General features: G+C 47.1%; 1 protein-coding gene across 14 annotated transcripts in view; it reads right to left on the reverse strand.

Annotated features, from left to right (window-relative positions):
- The window catches only part of PPARA (peroxisome proliferator activated receptor alpha), a 72,331-nt gene that overhangs the window by 9,847 nt on the left and 35,720 nt on the right, over nucleotides 1–26,764 (reverse strand). For 6 of the 14 annotated variants that reach the window (XM_070506714.1, XM_044777765.2, XM_044777748.2 and 3 more), the window contains 5 exons: nucleotides 17,064–17,307; nucleotides 10,493–10,653; nucleotides 8,599–8,737; nucleotides 7,636–7,838; nucleotides 276–723 (listed from right to left, as the gene is read on the reverse strand). In XM_070506714.1, coding sequence (XP_070362815.1) covers nucleotides 276–723; nucleotides 7,636–7,838; nucleotides 8,599–8,737; nucleotides 10,493–10,653; nucleotides 17,064–17,271 — 1,159 coding nt within the window. In that variant the 5' untranslated portion in view covers nucleotides 17,272–17,307. Of the gene's footprint in view, nucleotides 1–275; nucleotides 724–7,635; nucleotides 7,839–8,594; nucleotides 8,738–10,492; nucleotides 10,654–17,063; nucleotides 17,311–26,764 lie in introns of all 14 variants that reach the window. The other 8 variants (XM_044777774.2, XM_044777745.2, XM_044777740.2 and 5 more) reach the window with 3 other exon arrangements.

Raw genomic sequence — 26,764 nt, forward strand, 5'->3', positions numbered from 1 at the left:
TACTTATATAATATTATAATTATAAATAGAACCTATTTCTATAATGTTTAAATACATACTTATATAGCATAATGTATGCTAGAACATGGTCCGATACTGCCAGAATCTCACTTAGTTCTGGTAGTGGCGACGTGGGGCTCAGGAGCCATCCCACCCTGCCAACGCTCGCTCCACCACAGCGCGGCTCCCGCTCATCGCAGATTTACCACTGTCCAATTCTTCAAGATAGGAAGCTGTAAACGACATGTCACCAGCCGATTAAATCAAGAACTTACCTCCACAACAAATTATAGCAGCCACAAAAAGGGAAATATCACTGTCGTCCAGTTCCAGTGCATTAAACTTCATTGCAAAATCAAACTTAGGCTCCATGATATCACAAAACGGTTTTCTCAGGCTTTTTAGGAATTCACGAGTGATAAAACCACTTCCATATGCTACCAGCATCCCGTCTTTGTTCATCACGGAAGACAGCATTGTAAATATGGCCTCATAAACTCCATATTTCAGCAAAGTGACTTGATCGTTCAAGTCCAAGTTTGTGAAGCCGGGGATGGACTTGGCGAATTCCGTGAGCTCCGTGACGGTCTCTACGGACGTGCACTGGCAGCAGTGGAAGATGCGGACTTCCGCTTCCTTGTTCTGGATGCCGTTGGCCACCAACTTGGCCACGAGAGTCTTCTCAGCCATACACAATGTCTCCATGTCATGTATGACAAAAGGCTGCAAAGAAAGACATTGGAATAAGTCAGGTAATTGGGAACAAACTGTCTTCCTAACTGTCGTCAAACTGATGAGCAGCCACCGCGCCCAAGTCACCTGTGGAAAATCAAAATAGGTACCAAACACAGTCCTCATCCTTCAACAGCCTCAAAATTAGTTCCAGACAAGACGACATTAATAGAGAACCAACAATATAAATCAGTAAGATAGTAATTGTCATTGCCCGATGTTGGGTGAGGGTTTCAGTGCTACGAAAGTGAAGTACTGATTTTGGCAATAAAGCTAACAAGAGAATACCAGCAAAGCACTTCTAATATTTTATAATATTCTCTGAACTCCTAAATTCTACTGCAATAGGCTTAATTACAATAATTCTTACTTTTACCATTTTATGAACTTTAGAGATAACCATCATTATCTAACACTGACTGTTGAATGAATAAATTTGGCATGAAATATATACAACTCAGAAAGCTGGCATTTGTGTAGAAATAAGCAAACAAGCATTACTAAACGCTTGCTCTTTGGAGATAAACTGGAAAAGCCTTGACGAGCCTGTGTTTCCCTGTGCATGAGACTGAAGCCTTCCATGGGTGCTCCATGTTCTGGAACAAGTGCCAAAGCCCCGTGGCAGCTCCCTATCTGTTGTCATACCATTTGTATCCAAACCCACTGGTCCTGCCATTTTATAAGGATCTAGTGGAGGAAAGGAGAGATGGCTGGCTATGATATTTGAAGCCAACATCCCCAGCAAGGATTATATGTCTGGTGGGGCTTCGGAGAACGGGCACAAACACCACTGCTGGCCAAATTGTATGCCAGATCTGTGTGCGGAGCAGAAGAGATGACAGCCTCTAAGGGAGCTCTTGATTGATACGTGTTCTACAGACCAGTGATCAAGTGGGCTGAGGCATTATTTTCAGTCCCTGCTGGAGGACATGAACAAAGAGAGCACAGGCAGCCCAGTGGTTTTAAGAATCACTCTGCCAGTGGGCAAAACACATCACTGACATGCATCTGGACCCACGGCATGACACGTTCCCCGTGTGTGGGCTCACGGGAGCATCTGGAGGAGTCACAGCCCAAAACCATCTTCAGGGCACCTGTGGGGTCCACTTGGCACAGGGGCACGATGGAGGTGTTGAAACGATCCCATGGGCTGTCTTCAAAATTTTAAACAGAATTAGAATTTGCAATGAGTGTCAGACAAAAAAGTCTGATTCCACATCTGAGGAAAAGGGCTATTTTTAAAATTACCCATGAATAAGTGAAAATATTCTAAATACAAAATTCAAAGCCCAATTTCTAAATATCTCAAGTCTGATTAAGGAAGACTAAAATGATCTCTCTCCAAAGACCTTAAAAGCAAGTCAGATTCCCATTATTTTGGGGAAGTTTGGGGGGGAAGTTCTGCTTCACAGGAAGTTGGAGCTCAGATTTAAGAAATTAACATTTATAGGGTGCACAGAGAAATGTTTTTAAAGGATAGCTGGCAATATTCCCTCAATTCAGGAAAATACACCATCAGGCTGCCTTGACTTTATGCAAATCACTGCCTTTTTAAAAGTACATTTAGCAGAAATTAAGGTGTTAAATTAAAAAAAAAAAAAGAGTTCCATGGTCAAAACAATTCAAGAAGCACTGAGTCAAACAAAGTTAGGGCCTCCCAGAATCTTTAACATAACGAGAGTGCTCTATAAATCAGGGCAAGTGGCGGTTCCCAAGGTGTTTGATTACCAAAGGCTTATCTTCTCTCTTTCTTTTTGGTAGAGCATCTCACAGGACTAGCGCCTACTACACTAGCTACATAATTTGCAGGGTCCAGTGCAAACTGAAAATGTAAGGGCCCTGTGTTAAACAAATGATCCAGAACTCCAAGACAGCAACAGCAGCGCATTAAACCCCAGGGCGGGGCCCTGCCAAGCCGGGGGCCTTTGCAAACAGGTCACACACCCAGGAAGCTGGCCCTGGACTAGTTTTATGTGAAACAGACTCTCATAAATGGGGCCTTAAACAGTAACAAATATTTCATGGCCTTTTTATAAAATTATCACTTGGATTTTAGAAGGCAAGTCTCACTAACAGGCAAAATTAGAAAGCATTTGAATTCAAAATAAGTGCCGACAGTAAGAAACCAAAGTTCTGGGGCCAGCCCCGCGGCCGAGTGGTTAAGTTAGTGCACTCCACTTCGGCGGCCCAGGGTTTGGCCAGTTGGGATCCTGGGCACAGACACGGAACCGCTCATCAGGCCAGGCTGAGGTGGCGTCCCACACAGCAGAGCCAGAAGGACCTACAACTAGAATGGACAACTATGTACTGGGGGGCTTTGGGGAGGAGGAGGAGAAGAAGAAGAAAAAAAAGAAGATTGGTAACAGATGTTAGCTCAGGTGCCAATCTGTAAAAAAAGAAAAGAAACCAAAGTTTCTTAAAGCTAAAGAGAAATTGTATAGTAAAACACTTGAAAATTTGCCAAACTTCAGTGATAAACATTCTTGATAAGACTATTTAAAAAAATCCATGCAGCTTATATTTAATTTTGGTATGTGCCTTCTACACTCAGGTTTGAATATGAATATATCTGACATTACAGGTGGCCGATTCAAATAAAGAAAGCACGTTGTAAAGATTTTAAACAGCACAAGGCAGAAAGCTGCCCAGTTTCCCCTCCAATCACTCCACGCCAAGACCGGAAGGTGCCCCTAACCACACAGATTACTCTTGCTGACAGCCGATGGTGTTCCATGTGTGTTAATGTGTAGAATTCATCTCCAAAATACACTTTTTTTTTGAGGAAGATTAGCCCTGAGCTAACACCTACTGCCAATCCTCCTCTTTTTGCTGAGGAAGACTGGCCCTGAGCTAACATCTGTGCCCATCTTCCTCCACTTTATATGTGGGACACTTGCTACAGCATGGCTTGCCAAGCAGTGCCATGTCTGCACCCAGGACCTGAGCCGGCAGACCCCGGGCCACCGAAGCAGAATGTGCGCACTTAACCGCTGCACCACCAGCCTGGCCCCTCCAAAATACATTTGAACAGCATTTTCTATGAAAAGTTAGGCAGCACCATTTTGTAGGAGAAATTTAGTTGTGAATTATTGGTAGAATTGCTTTGGATGAAATTATTTAATAAGCTTTTGGTTAAGTTTTACTACACATTTCTAGAAACAGTATAAAATCTTAAGTATCTAAAGACACCTTAAGTAGTCTGTATAATATTTCAACATAACACAGGAGGCAAACCCCGCGATGTAGTGCAAGGCAACGTCCATCCGAAGGGGCAGTGCTGTCCCGGGACGGTGCCCGGGAGGCCTCCTTGTCCCAAAGATTTGGCAATGTTGAGAATAATGTTGGAATTCCTCTTTCAAAACGAGTTTTAGAACCCCTTCTGAGCCACATGTCAAAAATTAGTCTCCTTGCTTCACTTATTTCTTTTCAAATACGACATTTTACTCTGTTTACTCCCAGTTTGCAAACAGGCTGGCTGCAACTGATTTACGGTCTTGTCTAAAACTCAATTATATCCTCAGAGGATGAAGATTTCCCATACCTGAAGATATTCAAAGACTCTAAAGATAATTCCTGACAGTTTTGAGCAATACGGGAATCTTTGCCATAAACATACGCCGTCCCCTTCATTTGAAGCGCATAAAGTTCTGACCCGTGTGTTAGATTTAAACGGCAGCGGCACTGCACTCCCGTCACCTAATTCTGCTCTGTACTGCTCAAGTCGAAACAGTCAGTGCTATGAGTCGGCTTTTTCTTTTAACTGAACACCCTCCCCCTTTGTTCAGAGGTACAGCCAGCTTCTAGAACCAGAAGCAGCTGAGCCTGAGAGAGAGTGAGTGCGTGAGAGCGTGGAGTGTGCGAGTGGGTGAGTGCGCACGTGTGTCCCTGTGCGTTGGGTCTGAGTCCTCGGTCGCACACAGGGAAGCAGACACCCTCAGACAGGCGCTGACGTCAACGCTCCTCACAGTCTCATTTGCACCTTGCCTCCGGGAAAGTCTTTTCATGGCAGATCAACACATCTTTTTAAAGCACTGTTGAAAAGTGCCTCTCTTGGAAGCCATGCTCAGAGGAGACTACTGTTGCCCCGTTCCTCACCTCTGCTTCTGTCCCTGTCACCCTGAAATCCAGGGGCAGCAAGCTCCCCTGACAGGCTCTGACCAGACAACTAAGGGCCTGGTCATTTTCTGGCCCATGGTGCTGAAGTCTCAGGCTCAACCCAGCTCGTGTCCAGATAGAAACAGACATTAGCTATCCATCCTATCTTCCCCCTTCCTTCAGCTAAAACCCACTTTCCCCTAAAGCGACTGAATCTGTGGCTCCTGTGCGGCTCCCTTCCTCCTCCTGAGGCCCCCTCTCCACCCCTCCCTGCCAGCCCAGCAGGGTCCCCGTCCTCATCTACTCAGCACCCTAACCAGTTCCAGGTCAGCCAGTCTTTGCTTTTTCTGATCTCCAGGTCATGGAAGTGGTTTCTACAGAACAAAGACTGGTCTCCTGCAAGGATAAATTCAGCTCCCCACTTCCAGCAAACCAGAGCCCCGCTTTCAAATTAAAAGTCCATCCAGCACCTATCTTTCTCTATCAAGGTTCCAAAGATCTTAGGGCCAAGTCGGGGTGGGGAGAGCTCAGGAGCTCAGGTGGCCCTGCCCAGCAGTCCTTGCGGAAGGAAGCTGCTCCCGGGCCGGCCGGGAAGCGCGCCCAGCCCTGAGCTGGTGGCACAGCAGCCCCGGCCTGCTCCGGAGTCGATGCCTGTGCTCCCACACAAGCTCGCGGTCCTCATGGCTGTGTGAATAAATCAGTTTACAGCCTAGACAAATTCACGTCCCCCTGCCCCGCCACGCACCCTCTGGTGGGTTGGCGCCACCTCTGCAGCCATGTTAACATTAGACACAGCCTCTCCGAAGCACCCCAAGCCTGCAGACTTGGATGTCTGCGAAACAGACTCCGCTTCTCTGACCCACTCCATGTCCCTGAGCATCAGTGAGGGCTGTCACATCCTCCCAGGTCGGAACTTTCATGAAAAGCTTACTGAGGGGTGAGCGCAGGTCAAGGTGAATATGCCAGGGACCAAGCTTGGTCCCCGACCCGCTTCCCACCAACAGACTGAACTGCCTTCCAAACCATGGAAGAAATGCAGGCCATGGTCCCGACATCCACTGACTGCAGTGACAAAACCAGGGCTCTGTGAAGAGACTCCAGCAGTGGCAGTGGGCGTGGCACCTGTCAGCTCTTCCTCCAGACTGAGCACAGACAGAAAAGCAGAGACTGTGGCCCCTGTTGGGAGCTCTGAGCTCTGGGGTGCATGGGGCTGGGTGAGGAGACGGGAGAGCCATGCCTCTCACACACAGAGGACACAGGTGGGGAGTGAGCTCAGCCTGGAGCAGCAGTGCAGTCAGACACAGTAAGCGACCCTGGACACTCCCTGTCAGATGGGACCTTGTCAAGGTGCTCTGGTCTGGAGGTGGGGGCGGGGGCAGGCAAGACACCGAATTCTGTTTTTCCGATACGGTGAAGCCTAATCCTAGACAACTGGTCTGTTATTTGTTTCCTTAAGAACAAAATAAAGATTCCTCTCCAAGAGGAACTGTGCACGAGGGTCCTCCACTGCCCAGGCCTCGGTGGCTCCAGCCGAGGGTGACGGGGCTCCTTCAAGGCCTGGGGACCCCAGTGGGCGTGCAGAGGATACTCGATGGGAAGCAGATCAATGTTAACCAAGAGTGTTTAGCTAAGAGAAAAGATGACTTTTAAGTTTGCTTTAAATTTTGAGACTCCATTGGAGAAATAGAAGCTCTCAGAGAGATCTAAAAGAGACCAAAAATCTAATTTGGGGCTATACGAATCATTTCCAGGATAGAAATTCAAAGTTAAAACTCACTTTGCCTTCACCCTTGTGCTCCAGGAAGGAGCCTCCGGGCCGCCCAGCTTGGGTGCGGTTTTACCAACTTAATAGACTTTGCTCGAACCCTTCTGGGGCGTCTCAGCCTATTTAACTAGAGAATTCACTGAAGAATTAAGAGATGCAGTAAAAAAGGGGTTTGGTTTGTTCATGAAAGTAAGCAGCTTGTGAAATACTTTATTTTCCTGTGACTAAAAATTCCAGCTCATAATTCCCAGTAAGGATTGCTTCAAGCTATTCATTAGTACAAATTAAACCTGTTTCACCATGTCCACAGCAAAACGGCAAAATATCTTTATTTGCCAGCCGTGGACCAGCCCCCTCTTTGAAGGGAGCTCTGAGATTAGTTCTGCAATGGAGACAGAGACTGAGGTCACTGTGGGGTGGGGGCAGACGACGCAAGGCCAGGCAGTGATGAAGCACTGGGGGTCCACGAGGGACACTCATAGTTGCTACTGAAAAGGTCCAGAACTGTCCAAAAAGACACTGAAGTTTCCGTAAAGAAACGACCCTTTCTAAGCCCTGAGATGTCACTGCCTTCTCGTTGAAGAAAAAGAAGGGGGGCGGGGCGGGGCGAGGGGTGGGACAGAGGAAAGGACGGAGTGGTTTTAGGAGAAGGGACGCAAAGGCACGTTTTGAGTGGGAAGTGAATGGTTTCATTTTCTAGCATTAAAATAGGGATTTTTTAAAAAATGTACTTAAGAAACGACTCTAGAATCTGGCAAGCTATTCAGGGTTTTTTTAGTGTATTAATTACATAGCCATTATAATCACTTGGTTGCTAGGAGCTCTGAGGTGGCTCAAACCCAGAAGACAGGAGTTGTTGTTAAGCTACATCTCAGAGTCTCTGAGGGAAACGTTTCCACTCCATTGTCTTTGGTTTGCCTTGGGAATAAATATTATTTTCTCAACATTTCACACATGTTTCCTCAATCCTTGTCTAGGACTCTAGTTGACAGGTTGCCAATAGAATGCTTTAGACTCGTAAGAAACAGCAGGAAAACACCTACTGGATGGTTGCTGGCTTTCCCTGCGAGGATGACTCGCGCTTTGACCTTGTTCATGTTGAAGTTCTTCAAGTAGGCCTCGTAAATTCTCTTGGCAAGAGACTTGAGATCTGCGGTTTCGGTGTCTTCCATGTCATGTTCACATGTAAGAATTTCTGCTTTCAGTTTTGCTTTTTCAGATCTTGGCATTCGTCCGAAGCGAATTGCTGGGGAGTTGGGAGAGAATGGAACAACGGAAAACAAACAGAAATGAACAACACAGCTCGGGATAATGACTAACAGCCGAACAAAACCACGAACTAAACGATGAATAAAAATTTGCGGGCAAGTTGAAATCCACTTCTCAACACGATCCAACTTTGTGCTTTGGAGAGATGAAGGCAAAACTCAAACTCCATAAATCCCGGACTTTTTAAAAAGGTTAAAAGGTAACAACATTACTCATTTCACCAGTAGGATGGGCTTAAGGCCACTTACTCTCGTTAATTGATCCTTTAGGTTAAGGAGATGGAAATAAGCTTTACAATGAGCTTACACAATGTTTTTCTTTTTCCAGAAGGTAGACATGCCCTTCTCATGAACTAGTTATTGTAAATTTACCTTCATGTAGTAATTAGCATGTTCTAAAATTAGAGTCTGATTGAATAAATGAAATTCATAATATGTTAAAATGTTTAAAATGGCACAAGCCTCATATGTACGATATGAACATAGAGACATCCGCAGTGACTTCCGATCAGTTTTACTATCCTCTATCACCGTCTTATCTGAAGTTTCTAACCGTGATCCCAAGTGCTCAGCTCAATCTCAGCTATTTGAGACTTTTATTTTCTTAAGGTATTACGGTTACAAAATAATGTGAGTATTAACTGTTGAACATTCATTCAAAAGACAGTCCATTTCAACTCAACAAGGAAGGTGAACTGAGGCATGGACTGGGAAAATGCAGTAGGCAGCCTTACCTACCATTATGGGACATCCCAACCGAAAGGCACTTGTGAAAACGACAATATTGGCACTTATTTCGATTCTTTTTCTGGATCTTGCAGCTACGTTCACATTTGTCATATACCAGCTTCAGTCGAATCGTCCGCCGGAAGAAGCCCTGTGCGGTCAACACACAGTTTGTTGAAGAGAACGACCCACTAGCGAATCAATGCTGTTGCTTCATCCACAGTTCTTACCATTCATTTATTATTTCTTTCAAAATGAAGTAAGTTTAGAGAAATAGCTCTTCTAAAAAGTCTGACATAATTGGGACAAATTGAAAACGTTAAATTTCATAACACGTAAAATGAAAAACAGTAAAATGAGGTGGACTCAAATAAGTTCAAAATGTCCTCATCTGGCTCGGGAAGACACAATTATAGTCTCCTAAAGAGTCACTCGGCCCTGTTCAGATTTATACAAACGTAACTTTTTCCTCTTGTATGACATACCATATTTGTGACGAAAAACTTTCTAGGCATTTTCGTAAGAGAATATTAACTCCCTTAAAGACAGAAATTGTAATAAAATATAGTAAACAGCAGCCAGCTGTTTGTAAACAATTTTCTAGCTTTATAAAAGCATCTTAAACTTTCGCCAGTAAGAAACAACTTTAGTATTTAGTACACAAAAGATAAAACTAAACAAAAGTAATGAAACCATGGCCATGCAGAAAAGGCCACTTTGCAAGCAGCTTTTTTAAAGGTACATGTTTTTCTAACTTGGGAGGGACTTTCTATCTGCGTTGGGTTCTTTTTTCCTCTCTGCTTTGCAGTCATTCTTGCATATTTCTGATGTGGGGGGTTCTGACCGGCCCGCATGAGAAGGGGCAGCCGTTTCTTGGGGAATCTAAGAAGGCTGATGTCTTCACTTGATCGGTATGTAGGTTTGTAAAGTAGGATGGCCAAAGAACGTATGGGATGATGAGGAGGGGTGAGGAGAGAGGGTTTTAAATGTCAGGATACAGCGATGCCCCACAAATGTGGTCCACTCGGCCTGTGAGCAGACCTCTGAGGCCAGGCCTGGCCCAGGGCAGAGGGCTAGGGTTTCATAATGCAGATTAGGTAGCATGCCATGAAAGGTTGCGGCATTTTCCAAAGTTAGGAAACACCCCAGCGTGCGCAAGGAAAGGGGATTTCTGATTTTAACCCCACATTCAGATTACTGGATCTCCCATGTATCATACCCGTGAAGGGCCAAACCTGAGAATGTACACATCATTCTAAAAGTATGCGATGATTCAGGGGAGGCTCAGGATATAACAGTATGTGGTCCTTCTCATCATGCTGGAAAGTCATAGAAGGGCCAGTGATGCAGTGGGCAGAATACTGGAGGGCATGGCTTGCTGGCCTTGGGTCACATACGTTTAGAGGTCCAGCTGAGCTGGCATAAGAATGAGGGTGAGCACAATGGCGCACACGGTTTGGGTGGAGAGACCCCTGACGTGCAGGAAGGGACTGCTGGGGGAGTCGGGAGCAGCTGCAGGAGGAAACTGCACTGGGTCTGGTCCTCACCTGGCATGTGCTGTGGGATCCTGAGCAAGACACTCGACATCTCTGATGGCCATGAGATCCACTATCCTACCTGACCTTCTGGTGAGGATTGAGAGAAAAAGTGGGCAAAAACTCTCTGACCCCATGTTCAAACGAAAGGGTCATTAAGGAACACACTTCAAGTTATTTACAAAGTTCAGTCCAACAATGCGCCGTAGACCCTCGGAAGAGGGAAATTAATGTGTTATTTAGGTCAGTTTCTTATCTATGATTTTTTGCAGATCTGTTTTAGTCACGACGAACATTTGTGTATAAGACAAAAGGAAGCACACACGGTCCCTGAAGCCGGCCACCTTTCTCCTCCTCCAGGGTCCACGCACCTTGCAGCCTTCACAGGCGTGAACTCCGTAATGGTACCCCGAGGCTTTGTCCCCACAGATCCTACACTCGATGTTCAATGCTGTGCTGGAAGATTCATCGGTGCCGCCAGGAACCACAGGATAAGTGACTGACGAGGGACTCGAAGCGGGTGAAAGGGTATCTGAGAACAGAAGAGGAAAGATGTGCAAACAGTCACGGCATCCCCATCCTATGTCTAAGTCAGGTCTATGAGGCTAGGGTTTTGCATGTGAGGTATTGAGGGAGGGGGCATCAGCTAATGGGCAGAGCTGCTGTCCTGAGTCGGCCCCTGCCTGAGGCTGTCCCACCTGCTCTGTGCTCATATGATTACCATCGTGCTGCCATCCCCAGAGCTCTTGCTGAGGGGTCCCTGGGTTCTGGAGCTGCACATCGGCTGCCTCACAGATCCCTCCACCCCGGGCTCCCCAAGCCCTCCCCACTTGATGCATCCTACAGAGAACCTGTTACTGTGTTTGCTTCCTTCCAGCTGGTCTGCAACTGTTAGCTCAGTAAATTGCACCAGTATCAAAATCCATGTGTGCAACACCAGAAGCATAACCCATGGAAGAAAAAAAAATAAATTGGACTTTCTTAAAATTAAAAACTTCTGCTCTGCAAGAGACTATTAAGAAAATGAAAAGATAAGCCACAGACTGGGAGGAAGTATCTGTAAAACACATCTGATAAAAGACTTGTAACCAAAATATACAAAGAAGGCTTAAAACTCAACAATAATAAAACAAACAACTCAATAATGGCCAAAAGATCTGAAGAGACACCTCACCGAAGAAGATATACAGACAGCAAGTAAGCATATGAAAAGATGCTCCACATCACTGGTCATTAGGAAACTGTGATTCAAACAACAATGAGACTCACTGCATACCTATTATAACGGCTAAAATCCAAAAAAACTGGCAACACCAATTGCTGGCAAGGATGTGGAGCAACGGGCACTTTGATTTATTGCCGTGGGAATGCAAATAACAGCCACTTGGGAAGACTGTCTGGTGGTTTCTTAGGCAGCAAAACAGTCTTATAGGAATTACACTCCTGGAGATCGCCCAAGCAATCTGAAAACTATGTCCACACAAAAAACTTCCAAGACTGTTTATAGGAGCTTCACTCTTCATCGCTAAGAATTAGACACAACCAAGATGCCCTTTTATAGGTGAATGGATAAACAAAAGGCCAGTCTGAAAAGGCTATCTACTGTATGATTTTAAACATATGATATCTGGGAAAGGCAGAAGGGTACAAAGACCAGTTGCTGGGTGGGCATGGGGGAGGCAGGGTTGAATAGGCGAAGTGGTGAGACTATTCACATGAGAGCGTAGTGGTGAACACATGAGAATTCGCATCTGCCAAAACCCACAGAACTTCACAGTACAGAGTGAATCGTAATGTGTACAAATGAAGCAAAGATGAGTCAGCAGGGTTAGGATTCCAGGAAGGAAGGCAGAACGCGACAAAACAATCGAACTGCATCACAACTAAATGAAACAACCTCACTGAGGGAGGTGGGAAGAAGGTGCCCTAAGTGACCTTGGAAATGAGTGGCATCTGTAAGACTAAAGGCAAAAGGAACTGCACACAAGCGCTGGGCGTTAGCTGGTACAGTTGCTGCCCCCAGGGCACCTGTGCAGCGCTGTACACGCACACTGGAAATGGACAATCGATCAACTGAATGGTGGATGGTGGGAACCAGGTTTCTTATTATTGGAGTGTGAGCTTACAGGTAAGCAAAGAAGGAGTCTAGAATGATCCATGTGGTGATGGATTAGAGTTGCAGACATCAGCATGAACTCATGTTTAACTTCATATAGATACAGATGGCTACATGTAGAAATATCTACAGATTATGTGCATATACACTGGTTAGGATACACACATATGCGTCTTTGCTCTGTCAGCCCTAAGAGCCTAAAGGAAAAGACACTCCCGTAGGAAGGTGAACTGCTTAGAAGGAACAATACCCAGGACTCACATGGGGCTGGGTAAGTCCTGTTCCTCCACCTCAGAGTGGAGAATCTCAGAATGCATAGGGCATTGGGTGAAGCACTCAAAAGGGCTTTGCTTTAGGAGTGGGGCAAAATCGCCTCGAGAGTCGACACTGCCGCAGTTCCATCCAACAAACCTTAACAACCAGATCTGAGCGGATCATGTTTCAAGTAACTTAACTGCGTCCCAAACAAAACTCAAAAATATTTATGGGAATACAAAAACACCAATCACCAACAAAGTTCACAATATATGGCATCCAATAAAAAAATTACAAAACATGCAAAAAGGCAGAAAAATATACCCCATGATGAGGAGAAAAACCAATGAACTGAAAGTGACCTAGAAATGACACAGATGATAGAATTTGTAGACAAGACATTTAAAAAAGTTATTATGACTGTATTTTAAATGTTCAGGAAGCTAGATGAAAGACCGCACACATCACACCCGCTAGAATGGCTGAGATGCCAAAGCCTGACCGTGCTGACGACGGTGCGGAGGAACTGGACTCGCGCTACAGGTGGGAATGTAAAATGGGACGGCACTTTGGAAAAGCTTCTGGCAGTTTCTTAAGTAGCTACACAAATGTGTGCCGTAAGTCGCGGCCATTCCGCCTGAGGCATGACGGAGAGAAGCGAGAGCACAAGTCCACACAGAGACTTGGGCACGAATGCTCACAGCAGCTCCACGTGTGACTGCCAGAACCTGGAAACAACTCAAATGTCCATCCACACGGACAGGTGCCTGTATAGGCAAACAGCGGCACAGCCACACGCCGGATGAAAGATGGGAACTACTGAGTCAGGCTACTGCATGGCTTAATCTCAGAATGATCTTTCCGAGTGAAAGAAGCCAGACTGAAAAGCACACATACAGTGTATGATTCCATTTATATAAAGTTCTAGGAAATACACACAGATCTATAAGGATGGACAGCAGAGCAGTGGTTACTCGGAGGGAGGGAGGCATGAGAGGGGAAAAGAGAGATTATAAAAGGACGCCAGGAAATTTTGGGGTCTGGTCACTATTATGATGAGGTGACGGTTTCACATGCAAAAATGTGTATGTGTGCTCATCAAATGATACACTTTAAATAAGTGCAGTTTACTGTACGCCAATAAGGCTCCTAAGAAAAATAGAGGTAAAGACAGATTGGTTGAGCAAGCAGCCTCAGCCAGGCCATCTCCTCGAGTAAAGTCTAAAGTGAATACGCTGTCTATACGGCCCTTCCGTGTGAGCAATTTACATAACTTAGAAATATCACCCAAAGGATCAGATACGAAGAAGAAAAATCTAATTTGCAAATAAGAAATAACCTTATGTCTCAAACTAGCTGGTAACAACAACACTGAAAAACCTGCAAAGGAAACAAAGCACGATTTTAAGAATTATGAGATGATTCCAAACAACCAAAAGGATGAGTACCAACAGTAAGGAGAAGCTGGAAGGAAGCACACGTGGACGATCGCACCCCCCCCCCAACAGCCAGTGGCCCAAAGTGAAGGATGTGTGTCCACTACACTTCCATGTGGCCACTTTTTTGTAAGTTCCCTTTTGGTCTTTTTGCTATAAAGCTTGTTGGAATTGGTTAAAGACCAGTTTGGAGGGCTTTCTCTCCCCGTAAGAACTTGTCTGTAATTTACTGAGACGGGAAAGTGCGTGTCAGCTCGTGGAGCTGGCTCCATTGTGGCTTTCCATGGACTGCGCAGACCACGAGGCCAGTTTATACGAAATTCCCAATTCTTATCTGTGTCAGAACTTTCAGATGAGTTAGAAATCTATTTTAGATTGTAGTTCTTGACAATGAGCTAAAAGACACTAGTTTTAGCAAAGGAACCTTGAATTAAATTAGACAGAAGAACATAATTTCAGATTCCTCCTGTTCGAGGGCGAGGCTCTGGGAGAGAGAAAGCACAGGCAGTGTCACTCTCTGGACTCCTCCTGGAGAAGGCAGGAGGGCGTCTCTGCACCCCTCCCGTCCCCTGCTGGGAGAGAACTTTCCAGAGGCTTTACAACTGCACATCCACCCCATTCACATAAATTCTTTATTTCAGAACAACCTCTAGGGTGTGGCTGACCCAAAGGAAAAAGTACTCTCCTGAATTCTTTCATTATAAAAGGGACTACATTTTTTCCAAAGAAGGGAAAAAAAACTGCCTTCCTTAAAAAGAAGGAAAAAAATGAACAAAAAACAGATAAATCTTTTCAAATCCAGATAAAAGAAAAAAATAACAATTTTCTGAAAAATAGTCAATATAAGAAAACAATTGACCAGCAGGCGGTGTGGCTACAACGTAGGGAATAAAGGACCCATTCTGAGGGGTTAAGACCTGGGTTTTGATCTCCAGCATGTCCCAATGTCCTGGGGCCTGCCTCCTTCATTAAATAGACCAACGAACTCAAAGCGTTGTTCTTGGGATTCAGTGAGATAAGGTATGTGCGGTGGCTCACACAGCACTCGGTAACCTGGGCTGTCACTGTCACTAGTGCAAGCTGACCACGAGGTGACCTGCCTGGGCTCTTCAAGGCAGTCCCACACCATGGAGGATTTTCCTTGCTCCCCTCCCTGACTGTTTCTGGAGGCTGCCATCACCCCGCATGCTTACTCCTTTCCCCCAAAGCACATCCCCTCTAACGTGTCATGAGAAAGGGAATCAAAGCTTGAACCATTGTTAACGGTCCGTCAGGGACATGTAGCTACAAAGGCTGCTGGGCCATGAAGGTCCCCCGAGTCCAGTAACCTGTCATGTCCTCATGGTCTCACATGGATGGCGTGACTGCTGATTTACTAAGCTGGGAACGCCGCTGGCTTTCAAAAGGGACGCTCATGCTAACGTGCACAGAGCTCGGCTTCAGAGCCAGCTGAGAAGCGTGGGGTCAAGTCTCGGCACCCTCTCCTTCTGGCTGCGTGACCCGGCCAACTTAGCTAATTTCGCCGAGTTTATTCCCATCTTTGGAAAACAACCACAACAAGCTTTCTCACTGAGCGTTTGTGAGGATGAGGAGAGCCCTGGCACATGCTGCCTTTTTCTTCTGCCAGGAATGCTCTTTCCCACTCTTTTGATTTTTCTTAAAGTATTTCCAACATGTAGAAAAACATACAGTATAATACCCACCACCCAGATTTACAAATGGTAATGTTTCAGCCCACCGCCTCATGTCTTTTTTCAAAAGTACAACCTGGAGAGAGTTAAAGCCCTCGAAGACCCCTCCCAAGTCCCACCTCTGTCTCTCTCGGGAGCCGCCCAAGACCTTAAAGCTGGCGCACTGCCTGGCGTTTGAGACGTCACATGAACTGAATCACACTGAAGATGGCCTCGAGCTTGTTTATTTTCATTCGACACTGCTTTTTAGACAGACTCCTGTTGACACACTGGGAGCTAGTTCATCCTTTTAAGTTGCTATAAAGTCTCCCACGGTAGGACCTCCCACAGTGCAGCGGTAGGACCTCCCACAGTGCAGCTATTGCCTTGTTTCCATTCTTTGCGATCACGAACACGGCTGCAATGCACGCCCTCTTGCACGTCTCCCTTTCAACGCCAGCTGCACCCCGTGGGCTTGCTGGGGTTCAGAGCACACACGCGTCCAGGTGCCGTCTCCACGCAGTGGTCAGCACACCGCTTCCAGCAGAGCGCAAACGCTCCCTTGCCCTGCCTCGAGGGTCGGCACAGTCACTGAAATGATCTTCAGGGAGTGGGAGGAAGCGAGAAGACAGCTGGCAGAAATGCATTCCAGGCCGCGAACCTGACACACGGGCAGCCGTGGAAGGGCATGAGCAGAGACTTCCACCAAGTGCCGCCAGGGAGAACCTTCTCTCAACTGCCCCAGAGCCCCTCTGTTCCACGCTCAGAGCCCCTCTGTTCCATGCTCACAGTCGAAGACCGTACACACGCCTCGTCACCAAGCACAGCTCCTCCTCCCGGCTAATCCACATTCCACGCCTTCAGTCTCGACCCAAGACCCTCCTCTCCGAGAAGCCTGGCGGAGCCAAGTCCATCCAGAGGGAGCTCCCGTCACAGCGAGGCTGCAGTTCATACCAAGTTATCCTGGGCTGGCTTAAACGTCGCCTGGAAGGGTGGGCTGCTTCGTGATTTCCTCTTTGCCAACAACACCGCAGGTCAGCTGAGCAGACCCCGCGCTTCATTGCTTTGTACCCACCTTGCCCGATACCTGATGTAGTTCCTAACACGGTGCAGGAAGGAGGGAGGGGCTTCACAGACATTTCCAGAGAAAAGGGCATCATTTTTACTACAACAGGAGTCTCTGCTTCTAAGAAATATAAACTCATAGCATCTTTAAAGTGCAGCCGACCATCTCGACTGGATGCCCAGTGTGATTTGACTTGTGCGCAGCCTTTGAAGGAAGGCATACGATGAGAAGCGAGACACAGCTTAAAAGCTGCAGGGCCCAGCGGCCCTGGAGGCGATGCTTTCCCTTGTCTGAGATTTCCCTGCAGAAGGACGCGACTCCTTGTCCGGCTAGAGAGAACAATTTTCTCTGTGGAAAGAACATTTCTAAATAAAGCTTTCTGGGAAACAGCACACTCACCTGTAATAACAGATCCATCTGATCCTGGACCACTTCCTAAATACTGGTATTCTGTAAAACTAAAGCTTCCGCAACTGTCCTCACCAATGGACTGCGAGAGCTCTTGGATGTTTCCCATTTCTTGCAGGAATCCTTCTGATAACGGGCTGTCCAGATCATCAGCCTCGAGAGGGGAGAGAGGGCAAATCGGGCTTTCCGTGTCCACCATCGCGACAGACGCACTGATCTCGCAACGTGCTCCGACCTACTGGGAGGAGGGAGAAGCAACTGGTGAAAACGGCAGAGGAGAACTGGTTTTCTCTGAATGAAAACATCATTGGTCAATGAAGACGAACCTGAATTCATAATTCATAATCTAAATCCATAATCTAAATTCATAATTCACAATCTAAATCCATAATCTAAAAAGTAACTTTGTTGACCACCTGTTCTTGGCTTGCATCTTGGTAAGCACTCTAAGAAAATGAAAATCTTCCAACACAAAATGTTTAAGGAGCCAGGGCCGATAGTCCAGGAACCATTCATTCTCTCTGAGTGCACACTGTGTGCTGACCTCGATCCACTGTATCTGAGATGGAAAAAACCGGCCACGGGGGGCTGGCCCCGTGGCAGAGTGGTTAAGTTCGCGCGCTCCGCTGCAGGCGGTCCAGTGTTCCGTCGGTTCGAATCCTGGGCGCGGACATGGCACTGCTCGTCAGACCACGCTGAGGCAGCGTCCCACATGCCACAACTAGAGGAACCCACAACGAAGAATACACAACTATGTACCGGGGGGCTTTGGGGAGAAAAAGGAAAAAATAAAATCTTTAAAAAAAAAAAAAAAAAAAAAACCTGCCACGGACACAAAATCCCTGCTCCCCAGACACCCCTTCCGGTGGGGACACAGTGAGCAAGTCAACAAACACACCTACGGAATGTCTGATGGTGACCCGATCATGCAGGACAAATGGATGGGGAGTGGACACTGCTGTACACCAGGAGGCCAAGGAAGGCCTCCCTGACTTGGGGACAGTAGGGACCTGAAGGATCGAGGGAGTGAGCTGAGCCGATGTCTTGGGGGAGAATGCCCCAGCAAAGCGAACAGTAAGAGCAAGCCCCAGGATGGAAGCACGCCAGTCAGTACATCCCAAGAAGGATGGGGCCAGTGTGACTCAGGCTGAGGGGTGCGGAAGCAGGAGGGACGAGCAGTCGGTACACACCCTGGGTGCAAGCTCATGCGTTCCCCTTGTGCCCACGGGGTAAGTCATGTAGGTATTCCTAAAAAAATGACTGCGCTGTAAAAAACACATTGTACAGTTCTAAAAATCTACATGGGCGAGTCCCTGACAAAGCTGGACTGTTTCAACTAGCAAACGAAAGAACCCTCTCCATGTGGGCCTGTTATGGGCTGAACTGTGTCCCCCCCCAAATTCATATGCTGGGGTCCTAACCCCCAGGACCTCAGAATGTGGCTGTATTTGGAGATAAGGTCTTCAAAGAGGTGAGGATGCTAAAATGGGGTCTTTAAAGCTGGCCCTAATCGAATCTTACTGGGATCCTTATAAGAAGAGGAAATCCGGACACTTAAAAAGAGACCCCACGGATGCAGGTGCACAGCGGGAAGGCCACGTGAGGTCACAGCCGGAAGGAAGCTACCCGCAAGCCAAGGAGCGAGGCCTCGGGAGACACCAGAGCTGCTGACGCTCTGATCTGGGATTTCCAGCCTCCAGGACTGCGAGGAAATAAATGTCTGTTGTTTAAGCTGCCTGGTCTGTGGGACTTTGTTAGGCTGGCTCCAGCAAAGTGACAGGTACAAAATCAAAACAGCGGTTCTTCCCATGCTGGCCGGCTTCCTGTTCTCGCTCAGACTCGTGAAACCACTTCCTGTGACGTCCAGACTAGAGCCCAGGCTCCTCAGCACAGCAGTGGGGCCCTCACGGCGTGGCCCCTCCTGGTCTGGCCCTTTTCACGCCCCCCTGTGCCCACGGCATCAGCGGCGCTGGGCTATCGCCTTGTCCTTCCTTCCTATCGCAGGCCTTGCCTGCACAGCTCCATCTCTGGGCCTTCACCCGACTCCACCCTCCTGAGCTGCCCTCCCTTCTCCAGGTCCACTCCTCTGAGCCCGGCAGAGTCACTCATCACCCAATGAGGCCGACGAGGTGACATTTAGGTTCCGAAATTGTTTCCCATCTGAAATGGTCAGTGAAGCCCACAGCTCGCATGGCAGAGAGGACCAGAAGGGGTGCATACGGTTACCATCCATCGTGACCACAGAACGCCAGGCTCTTGGGGTGGAGTGAGAATACTATTCCAGAGCAAACCTGTGGAAGGTCCTCGTGTAAAATCATTTTCACACTTCAGCCTTGCTCAAAGGAAATAGTAACTTAAGTGCCAAGGTGATGGGTGTTTGGTTTCCTTTAGAAACGAAAGATGGGTACAATCCACACACCTGTGAGATTCACATCTCATGCTTGGAATTCTGACCGTAAGTTATCATAGTCGACAGCAACACACAAGGAAAACTATAACAGCGTCACTAATCTTTCAGGGGATTTGAAGACCTTCTTTCTCTATAATCTATTAGTATAAATCAGGCTGTGAATCTACGCATTTTTCTATCGTATTTTATTCTGCATTATATCTGAAGAAAGATTTCCTCAAATGGCAAGCAAGATAATGGGGTAAGCAGCACTTAAAGTATTTTTCACCATGAACAAAAGGTTCAAAACTGTGGTCACTAACTTACTACATTAACCATAAAGTCCAGCCTAATAGATATCAGCTAACTGGGCAGAGGCTGTGTTACCGCTGGAGTGGGACCACCTTTTCCTCTACCCCTCAGAGTCTCGGTGCCGCGATGGAAGCGCGCGCGTGGACGGCAGCCTTTTACTCCCGCAGGTATTCCATCTTCCAGCCGGGAGAGCCGGAACAGGAGGAACTAACGTCATGATGTTAGTTTCCTTGTCGTTACAATCAGGGAGTCGGAATGTTTTGAGATCTTATCATCTTACTTTTCAGTCGCTTTCAAAGCAAACTTGAGATTTATTTACAGAAACATCAGTCTTCCTGTTCATGAAGAGCTGAAGGAGATAAAGTCCCTTCAAAGAGTGACGCAATACCTGAACTCTGGCCAGGGGACTGGCTTTTGCACAGATCACTGGACACGCTGGCCCTTTCTTGCTTCCAGCTACAGCAGATAAGGAACAGTTCCCTTTGAACGCGTCCCCAGGTAAAGGGCTGAGGCCGAACGGGCACACACTCTACCCGCCTGCCCTGTGGCTCCCGGCAGGCTCTGGCACCTGGCTCTGCCCCATCACTATGGCTTCTGCTCAGGGAGCAGAAATACCACTGGAAGCCCCCGCCTCTAACATCCACATAACAGTGCCACAGCCTGCTTCACGGAGAAGAGCGGACCAGGGCCAGTCACTGTGTCCTACGCCCCCAGTGCTCTGGAGCGACAAAGAGGTGCAGAAAACAATGTGTTTTCTCAGCAGCTGCCAATCTGGCCCAGGAGGCAAGACAAAACGACTGGAGAAAGGACGAGCAAATGCAGATGGAAGTGAAATAGCTCCTCGGTTTCTGGCACAGAGAGTTTCACACGAGCCGAGATATGAGCCAGGGGGCAAAGGAAAACTGAGAAAAGGAGTGGCTCAGCCCTCGTCCCGGCAGACGTGATGTTCTGTGTAATCCTGGCATTCCTCCTTCACCTGAGGCCTGCTGGGTTTCTCAATGCATTTCTTTCCCCATCCAGTCGAAATGTTAGAGCTGCACCCTGTATATCGAAACAAATGGAAACTGCTGCAATTCAATCTTCAGGTCTTAGTAACTGAACATTTGCAATCAAAATAATCCTTTGAAAAAACAAAACAAAATAATCCTTTGAGAACCATGGAGCAGAGTATACGAAAACTACAGAATATTTAAAAAAAAAAAAGAAATCAAGGGGCTGGCCCGGTGGTGCAGTAGTTGGGTTCATGAGCTCCGCTTCAGCAGCCCAGGGTTCGTGGGTTCAGATCCTGGCTGTGGACCTACACACCACTCATCGAGCCATATAAAGTAGAAGAAGATGGGCACGGATGTTAGCTCAGGGCTAGTCTTCCTCACCAAAATGGGAAAAAAAGAAATCAAAAAGAAAAGAAACGAAGAAACATAGAGAATTCTGTTACTGTTTTATGTTACCTAAACATAGGGCAGGTGAAAACAGTGGAAGAATTTTAACATTAATTGATAATCTTTCACACTAAGGTATTTTCCATTTTGGAAGATTAGCTAAAATGAGTTATTAATGGTGTAATGAGCTCTCAGTTTGTGAAGCCAGGGAGGGCTTGGCACACTCCCCTCTGGGTTCCCACGGCACCTTGGGCCCAGTTCTGACAGAGCCCTAATGACATGCAGTATTGGAACTTTTCACATCTGTCTCCCACTATGTATGTCCCCCGAGGGTAAGGAATGTATTTTGCTAATCTTTGTATCCATACTTCTGGCACAATCTCCACTGTGCAGTAGGTGTTCGATTTCCATTTCTAACACTTAGCTAAGGCTGGCATAGACCGCACTCACGAATTACTCCATCAGCAACCTGGTGAAGGTGTGTGAGAACTCACCCGGCTCTGCGTTAGCATCTACAGGCTGCCGTCACCCCGAGGGCAAAATGGCACACACAGGCGTCCAAAGACAACAAACCCTAAGGACATCTAGAGCAGAAGTCAGAGTGGTTCTGTGTTGGGAAAGTGATCACAGATTTGCAGAGTGAATCACAATCATCGCAGGGACTGAAGGACAAAGCAAGAGGACAAATCAAATCAAAGCAAAATAGTGAACAAAGAAGCCTGTGGGCAGGAAAGAAGATGCTTCAGAGGGGGATGCAGGGAGCAGACGAGCTGCTCGTCAACACTGTATCCCCAGGGAGAGGACCGTGCCCACGCTGGGCGCACAGGAGGTGCTCAATACAGATGCGGGTAAAGGCACACACAGACCATCAACTGACTCTCTACCTCAGGACCAACAGAGAACTTGGCAAACGCTCTGTGATAACACCAATTAGGTGCTTTGAAGGCATAAAGAACCTTCGTCATCGGATTGGACCACTGTCTTGCCGGCTCCCAGGGCATTTCTGTATCTTACCCATCTTTGCGCCCCCACATTGTTAACAGGGTTTCTTAGACCCAGAAGATCCTCCCTAAATACCTCCTGAAGCTAAACATTAAATAACAGTGAGCTATCAAAATGGTTTTTATGCTACGGAATCAGATACTCAAGAAAAAGAATACATGAAATTGGGCTTGAATTTTCACACTCCTAACTTATCTCGGACACAAAAGGGTCAGGATGAACAGCCACAAACGTTAGACTTTGACTCTGCTCTGCTCGTCTTTCTGTAACCAACCCTAGTTTATTATACTGTGAACCCTCTCCGATTATCACGCTTAATAAGGGCCACCTCGTACAAATCTCTTCACATTCTCCGTTGCTAAATTAAGCCTGAGAAGACTTCATTGAGTGATTTAAAGGTAAAAGGTGGAAATTTTGTCAAAGGAGTACCATTTATGTGGCAGGTAAGACAACTATCAATGAATTTTTGTTTTCCACCAGTTCTCATTCACCACCTTGTCAGATTCTTTATACTTTTCTGTATACTTTCTAGAGATCGTATTTAATATTTAGAAGCCTTTTGGCTTAATTTGTGGGCTAGGATTTAAACAACATTTTAAAATAAACAAAAGAATCCTAAAATGCCCTCTGTACCTTTACCTGGCCCCAGGAATTCACCGAAATAGATTAATCATTACCACCTGTAGAATGATTCACCTGTTAAGTAAGTAAGTACAGAACTTGCCTACAGAAATATTTAACACGGAAGAAAAAAGTACCAGGGAACAGCAGTGGTAAAGAAGCTAATGACTGGATGTTAATGAATTAATTCAAAGGCATTAGGAATAGTCCGCACAGCACACAGGCTTAACCAGAGTGATCTAGAGCTTTCCCCAAAACGCCCAACACCTTAAAATTTTGCAATCAAAAGAATTTGGCAGGTGAAATGGGTGACAAGTTCAACGTGGCACAAAAGAGTAGTTGCGAACCTCTGTACCTTTCTCTGTACAGGGGCAAAAAGAAGGTTCTCAACCATTTCCAAGAGAAATTCCCCCAATTTTACACAAAGGTCACACTATGTGATAGTATTTATTACTTCACTTCAAACCCAACACTCTTTCCCATTTTCCTGGAAGTGGACTTATTGTTTTTAAACGGAATCTTACCTTTGTTGGTGGGGATGTCAAAAGAAAGGGAGGCTGCAACTGTGGACACATTTTGTGTCTGCTGCAATGAAATCTGAGTGAGCTGAGAAGCCTGTCACAGAATCGAAAGCCAACGGAAAAGAAATTCCCATCTACCACACAAAGGCTTTGACCCAATACGGACGGAACCAGCAGCAACGGGGACGACGTGGAAGCGTTCACTAGCCAGATGACGGAGAAGCGACGGAGGACCAAGGGCCTTGCCCGTTACAGAACTGAATGAAGACATTCCAGAACAACGACGGCCTAATGGGTTTTGGCAGAAATGTATCAGACACTCAACAGGCAAATTTTATCAGGCTGAGCCTTCATTTTCAGAGCTAAACGGATGGTTCCCTTTGGGATGGAGGCCACGTTTCATGAACTCCATGGAACAGATGAGTGTGCACCTGAGCTGGTGACTCCTAACATCGGAGGACAGACGCAGAGAGGCAATCCCGGCCTCGGAGGGACCACAGCCGCAGGACAGTGAGTAGGGAGATGGGATAGGGCTGGAGGGGAGGGAAAAGGCGACAAGCAACATTGATGGAGCCCCACCATGGGCCAGGCCCTCAATCAGTTCCAGGCACTGTTCCTTTAATCTTCCCAATACCAGGGCAGGGTGGGGGAGTATCGGCCGAATTTATAGAGGATAAAATGCAGAGGTTCAGAGACAAAGAATTCGCCCAGCTGATAGGTGAAGGGGAGACACAAATAAACAAATGATTGTAGAGGCTGCATGATGCGTGCTACCCTGGGGAGTCCAGGAGGGTCAGGGAGGCTCCCTAAAGGAGGGGACTCTCAAGTGGAACCCCTAAAGGTGATTAGAAAGAAATGTAGCAGAGGGGCTGGCCCGGTGGCACAGCGGTTAAGTGTGCACATTCCACTTCCGTGGCCCAGGGTTTGCCGGTTTGGATCCTAGGTGCGGACATGGCACTGCTTGGCAAGCCATGCTGTGACAGACGTCCCACATATAAAGTAGAGGAAGATGGGCACAGATGTGAGCTCAGGGCCAGTCTTCCTTAGCAAAAAAAGAGGAGGATTGGCAGCAGATGTTAGCTAAGGGCTAATCTTCTTCAAAAAAGGAAGGAAGGAAGGAAGGAAGGAAGGAAGGAAGGAAGGAAGGAGGGAGGGACGGAGGCAGGAAGGAAGGAAGGAATGCAGCAGAAAATAATGACAGATAAGAGGGTAACGGGCATTTCTAGGAAAAGGGAACAGCCTCTGTGCACATACAACCTAAAACCTCATTGAATAAGCTGTTGAGAATGGCTGGCCAATCCACTTTGAGAACTGTGTCAGGTACGCATCACTGCATAACAAACAACCCTAAAATCCAGTGGCTTAAAACAAAACCACTTTATTTGCTTCCAATTCTGGGTCAGCGATTTGGGCTGGGCTCAGCTGGCTGGGGCTTCTCGGGTGACTCGTACAGCTGTGCTCATCTGGCAGCGTGACCACAGCTGGATGGTTGGCAGAGGTCGGTGCTGGCTGCGGTGGGTCTTTCTCATCAGGAGGTCCTTCATCCGCCCAGAGGCCAGTCAGGGCTTCTTAAGATGCCAGAATATTCCCAGAGAGCGAGTGCAGAAACAGTGAGGGCTCACTTGTAAATTATACAACATCACTTCTGCCACATTCTGTGGGTCCCAGTGAGTCACGAGGCAAGCTCAGATCCAAGGGGTAATAAACCCTACCTTTGCTGGGGGGAGCCTCAGAGAATTTGTGACCGTTTTTGATGTAGCACAAGGAGGAAGTGGCCAGAGATGAGGCTGCAGAAGGTGGAGAGGACGGCAGTGCTCCCCACGGTGCACTTTACCCAACAAGCAGGAAGGAGTCACGAAAGGGCGCTGAGCAGGAGTGTGACGTGGGAAGATCTGCACTAGGATTGTTCTGGCAGCAGGGGGTAACCTGGATTTAAAGAGGACAAGGCGAGAAGCAGCAAGACTCCTTATGAGGCTGTCGTAACTGTCCCCGTGAGAGGTGACGATGCCCCTGGGAGCTGATCTGGGGAGGCCGGGAGGACTGGAAGAAGACGAGGAGCTAACACGGACAGCTGGTGGCCAACTGGACCAGGGATCTGGGACACAGTCTACGTAAACCTGTGCTTTGGCTTCAGTAACTGGGCAGGTGAGGTGACATCCACGAAATCCGGAATATGAAGAGAGGAGCAGGTTTCCGGGGTGAAGAGACTGCTGGGAGGTGGAAAGATGGCGAGGTCAGACGTAAACCAGTGTTTACGGCATCTGAGGGACACACGGGCTTGGCCTCTGTCAACCTCATCTCCTCTTCCGGGAGGTTCCGACGGAGCTGACGGTGTTCACCCGTACGGTTCCCATTAGCAGCAGCATCTAGGCAAGATCAAGCCCCGTCCTCAGGGGAGAGGGCAGTGCTCTCCATGACCTTGAATACTTGCACTTCAATAACTGTAAATCGGGGTTGGTAAAACGCACATGCAGCTTGTTCTGAATGTTTGCGGACGATGGACCGGACATGGGGGTTCTCCTCCCTCCTTCCCTCCTGGGAATCCCTCGTCCTCACCCCCACCCCACGCCTTTATCCTTTCACCACGCTCTTCCCTCTGCCTGGCTGCTCTTCCTCGAACTAGAATGTCCCCTAAGGCAAGACCAGGCCTTATTCAAGCGTATTGCACAAAATACACCCTTGGATGCACTGAGCTGAACCACAAACGGAAGGGGAAGAAGACAAAATTCAGAGTAGAAACTGCAAGTAACCAAGGATAAACGTCTGAGACACATGAAGGACTTCAGTTACTTAAACAAAATCACACAACACGAAGCAGATTACTCAAGCTGACAGATGGCATCCAGCTACATACTGAATTTCTATTTTAGGATATTTCAGAATGTACTTCTACTTTACTTATTATTGTATTTCTATTTTAGAATATTGTGTTTCTATCTCACCATATTGCTATACTGCCGATCCTACAGTGTCTAGAGTCGCTGACGAACGTGTGATACTGGTTTTAAAGGACAGAGAAAAGTCCCTCCCCTTTTTCCTTAGCTTTTGGGGCCAACTCAGCGGAAGTCCGAATGTGCTCCGACCCAAGGAGCCAGGGAGCAAGATAACGACTTCTGGTGAAGCTGTATATCCTGGAGGTCAGTTTTGGTTTTGTTGACAGAAGAAGCTGATAAAGAGATATGTCCATTTCTAAAACTTTCTGCTTCGGTTTTTAGATTAAGTCAACGGTATTGGATTTTGTCAGAGCAGACAAGTTCTGAACGTATTTCCACTTCTCCAAAGTCGGACAAAAAGCAGCACCAGAAGAACAGAACAGGGTCCACAACAGAGTCCAGAAGCCAGGGAACTCCGGAGGGAAACGGTCCTCACTCTTCTTAGAAAGTTATGGGAACTGGTAAATACCAGAAGTTTCTGATGAGAGAAAAGCCGCCCAGCATGGCTCTGAGCACCCAGCGCCCACGAGGCCCA

The sequence above is a fragment of the Equus asinus genome, chromosome 4 (genome assembly GCF_041296235.1).
Source record: "Equus asinus isolate D_3611 breed Donkey chromosome 4, EquAss-T2T_v2, whole genome shotgun sequence".
NCBI classification, from domain to species: Eukaryota; Metazoa; Chordata; class Mammalia; order Perissodactyla; family Equidae; genus Equus; species Equus asinus.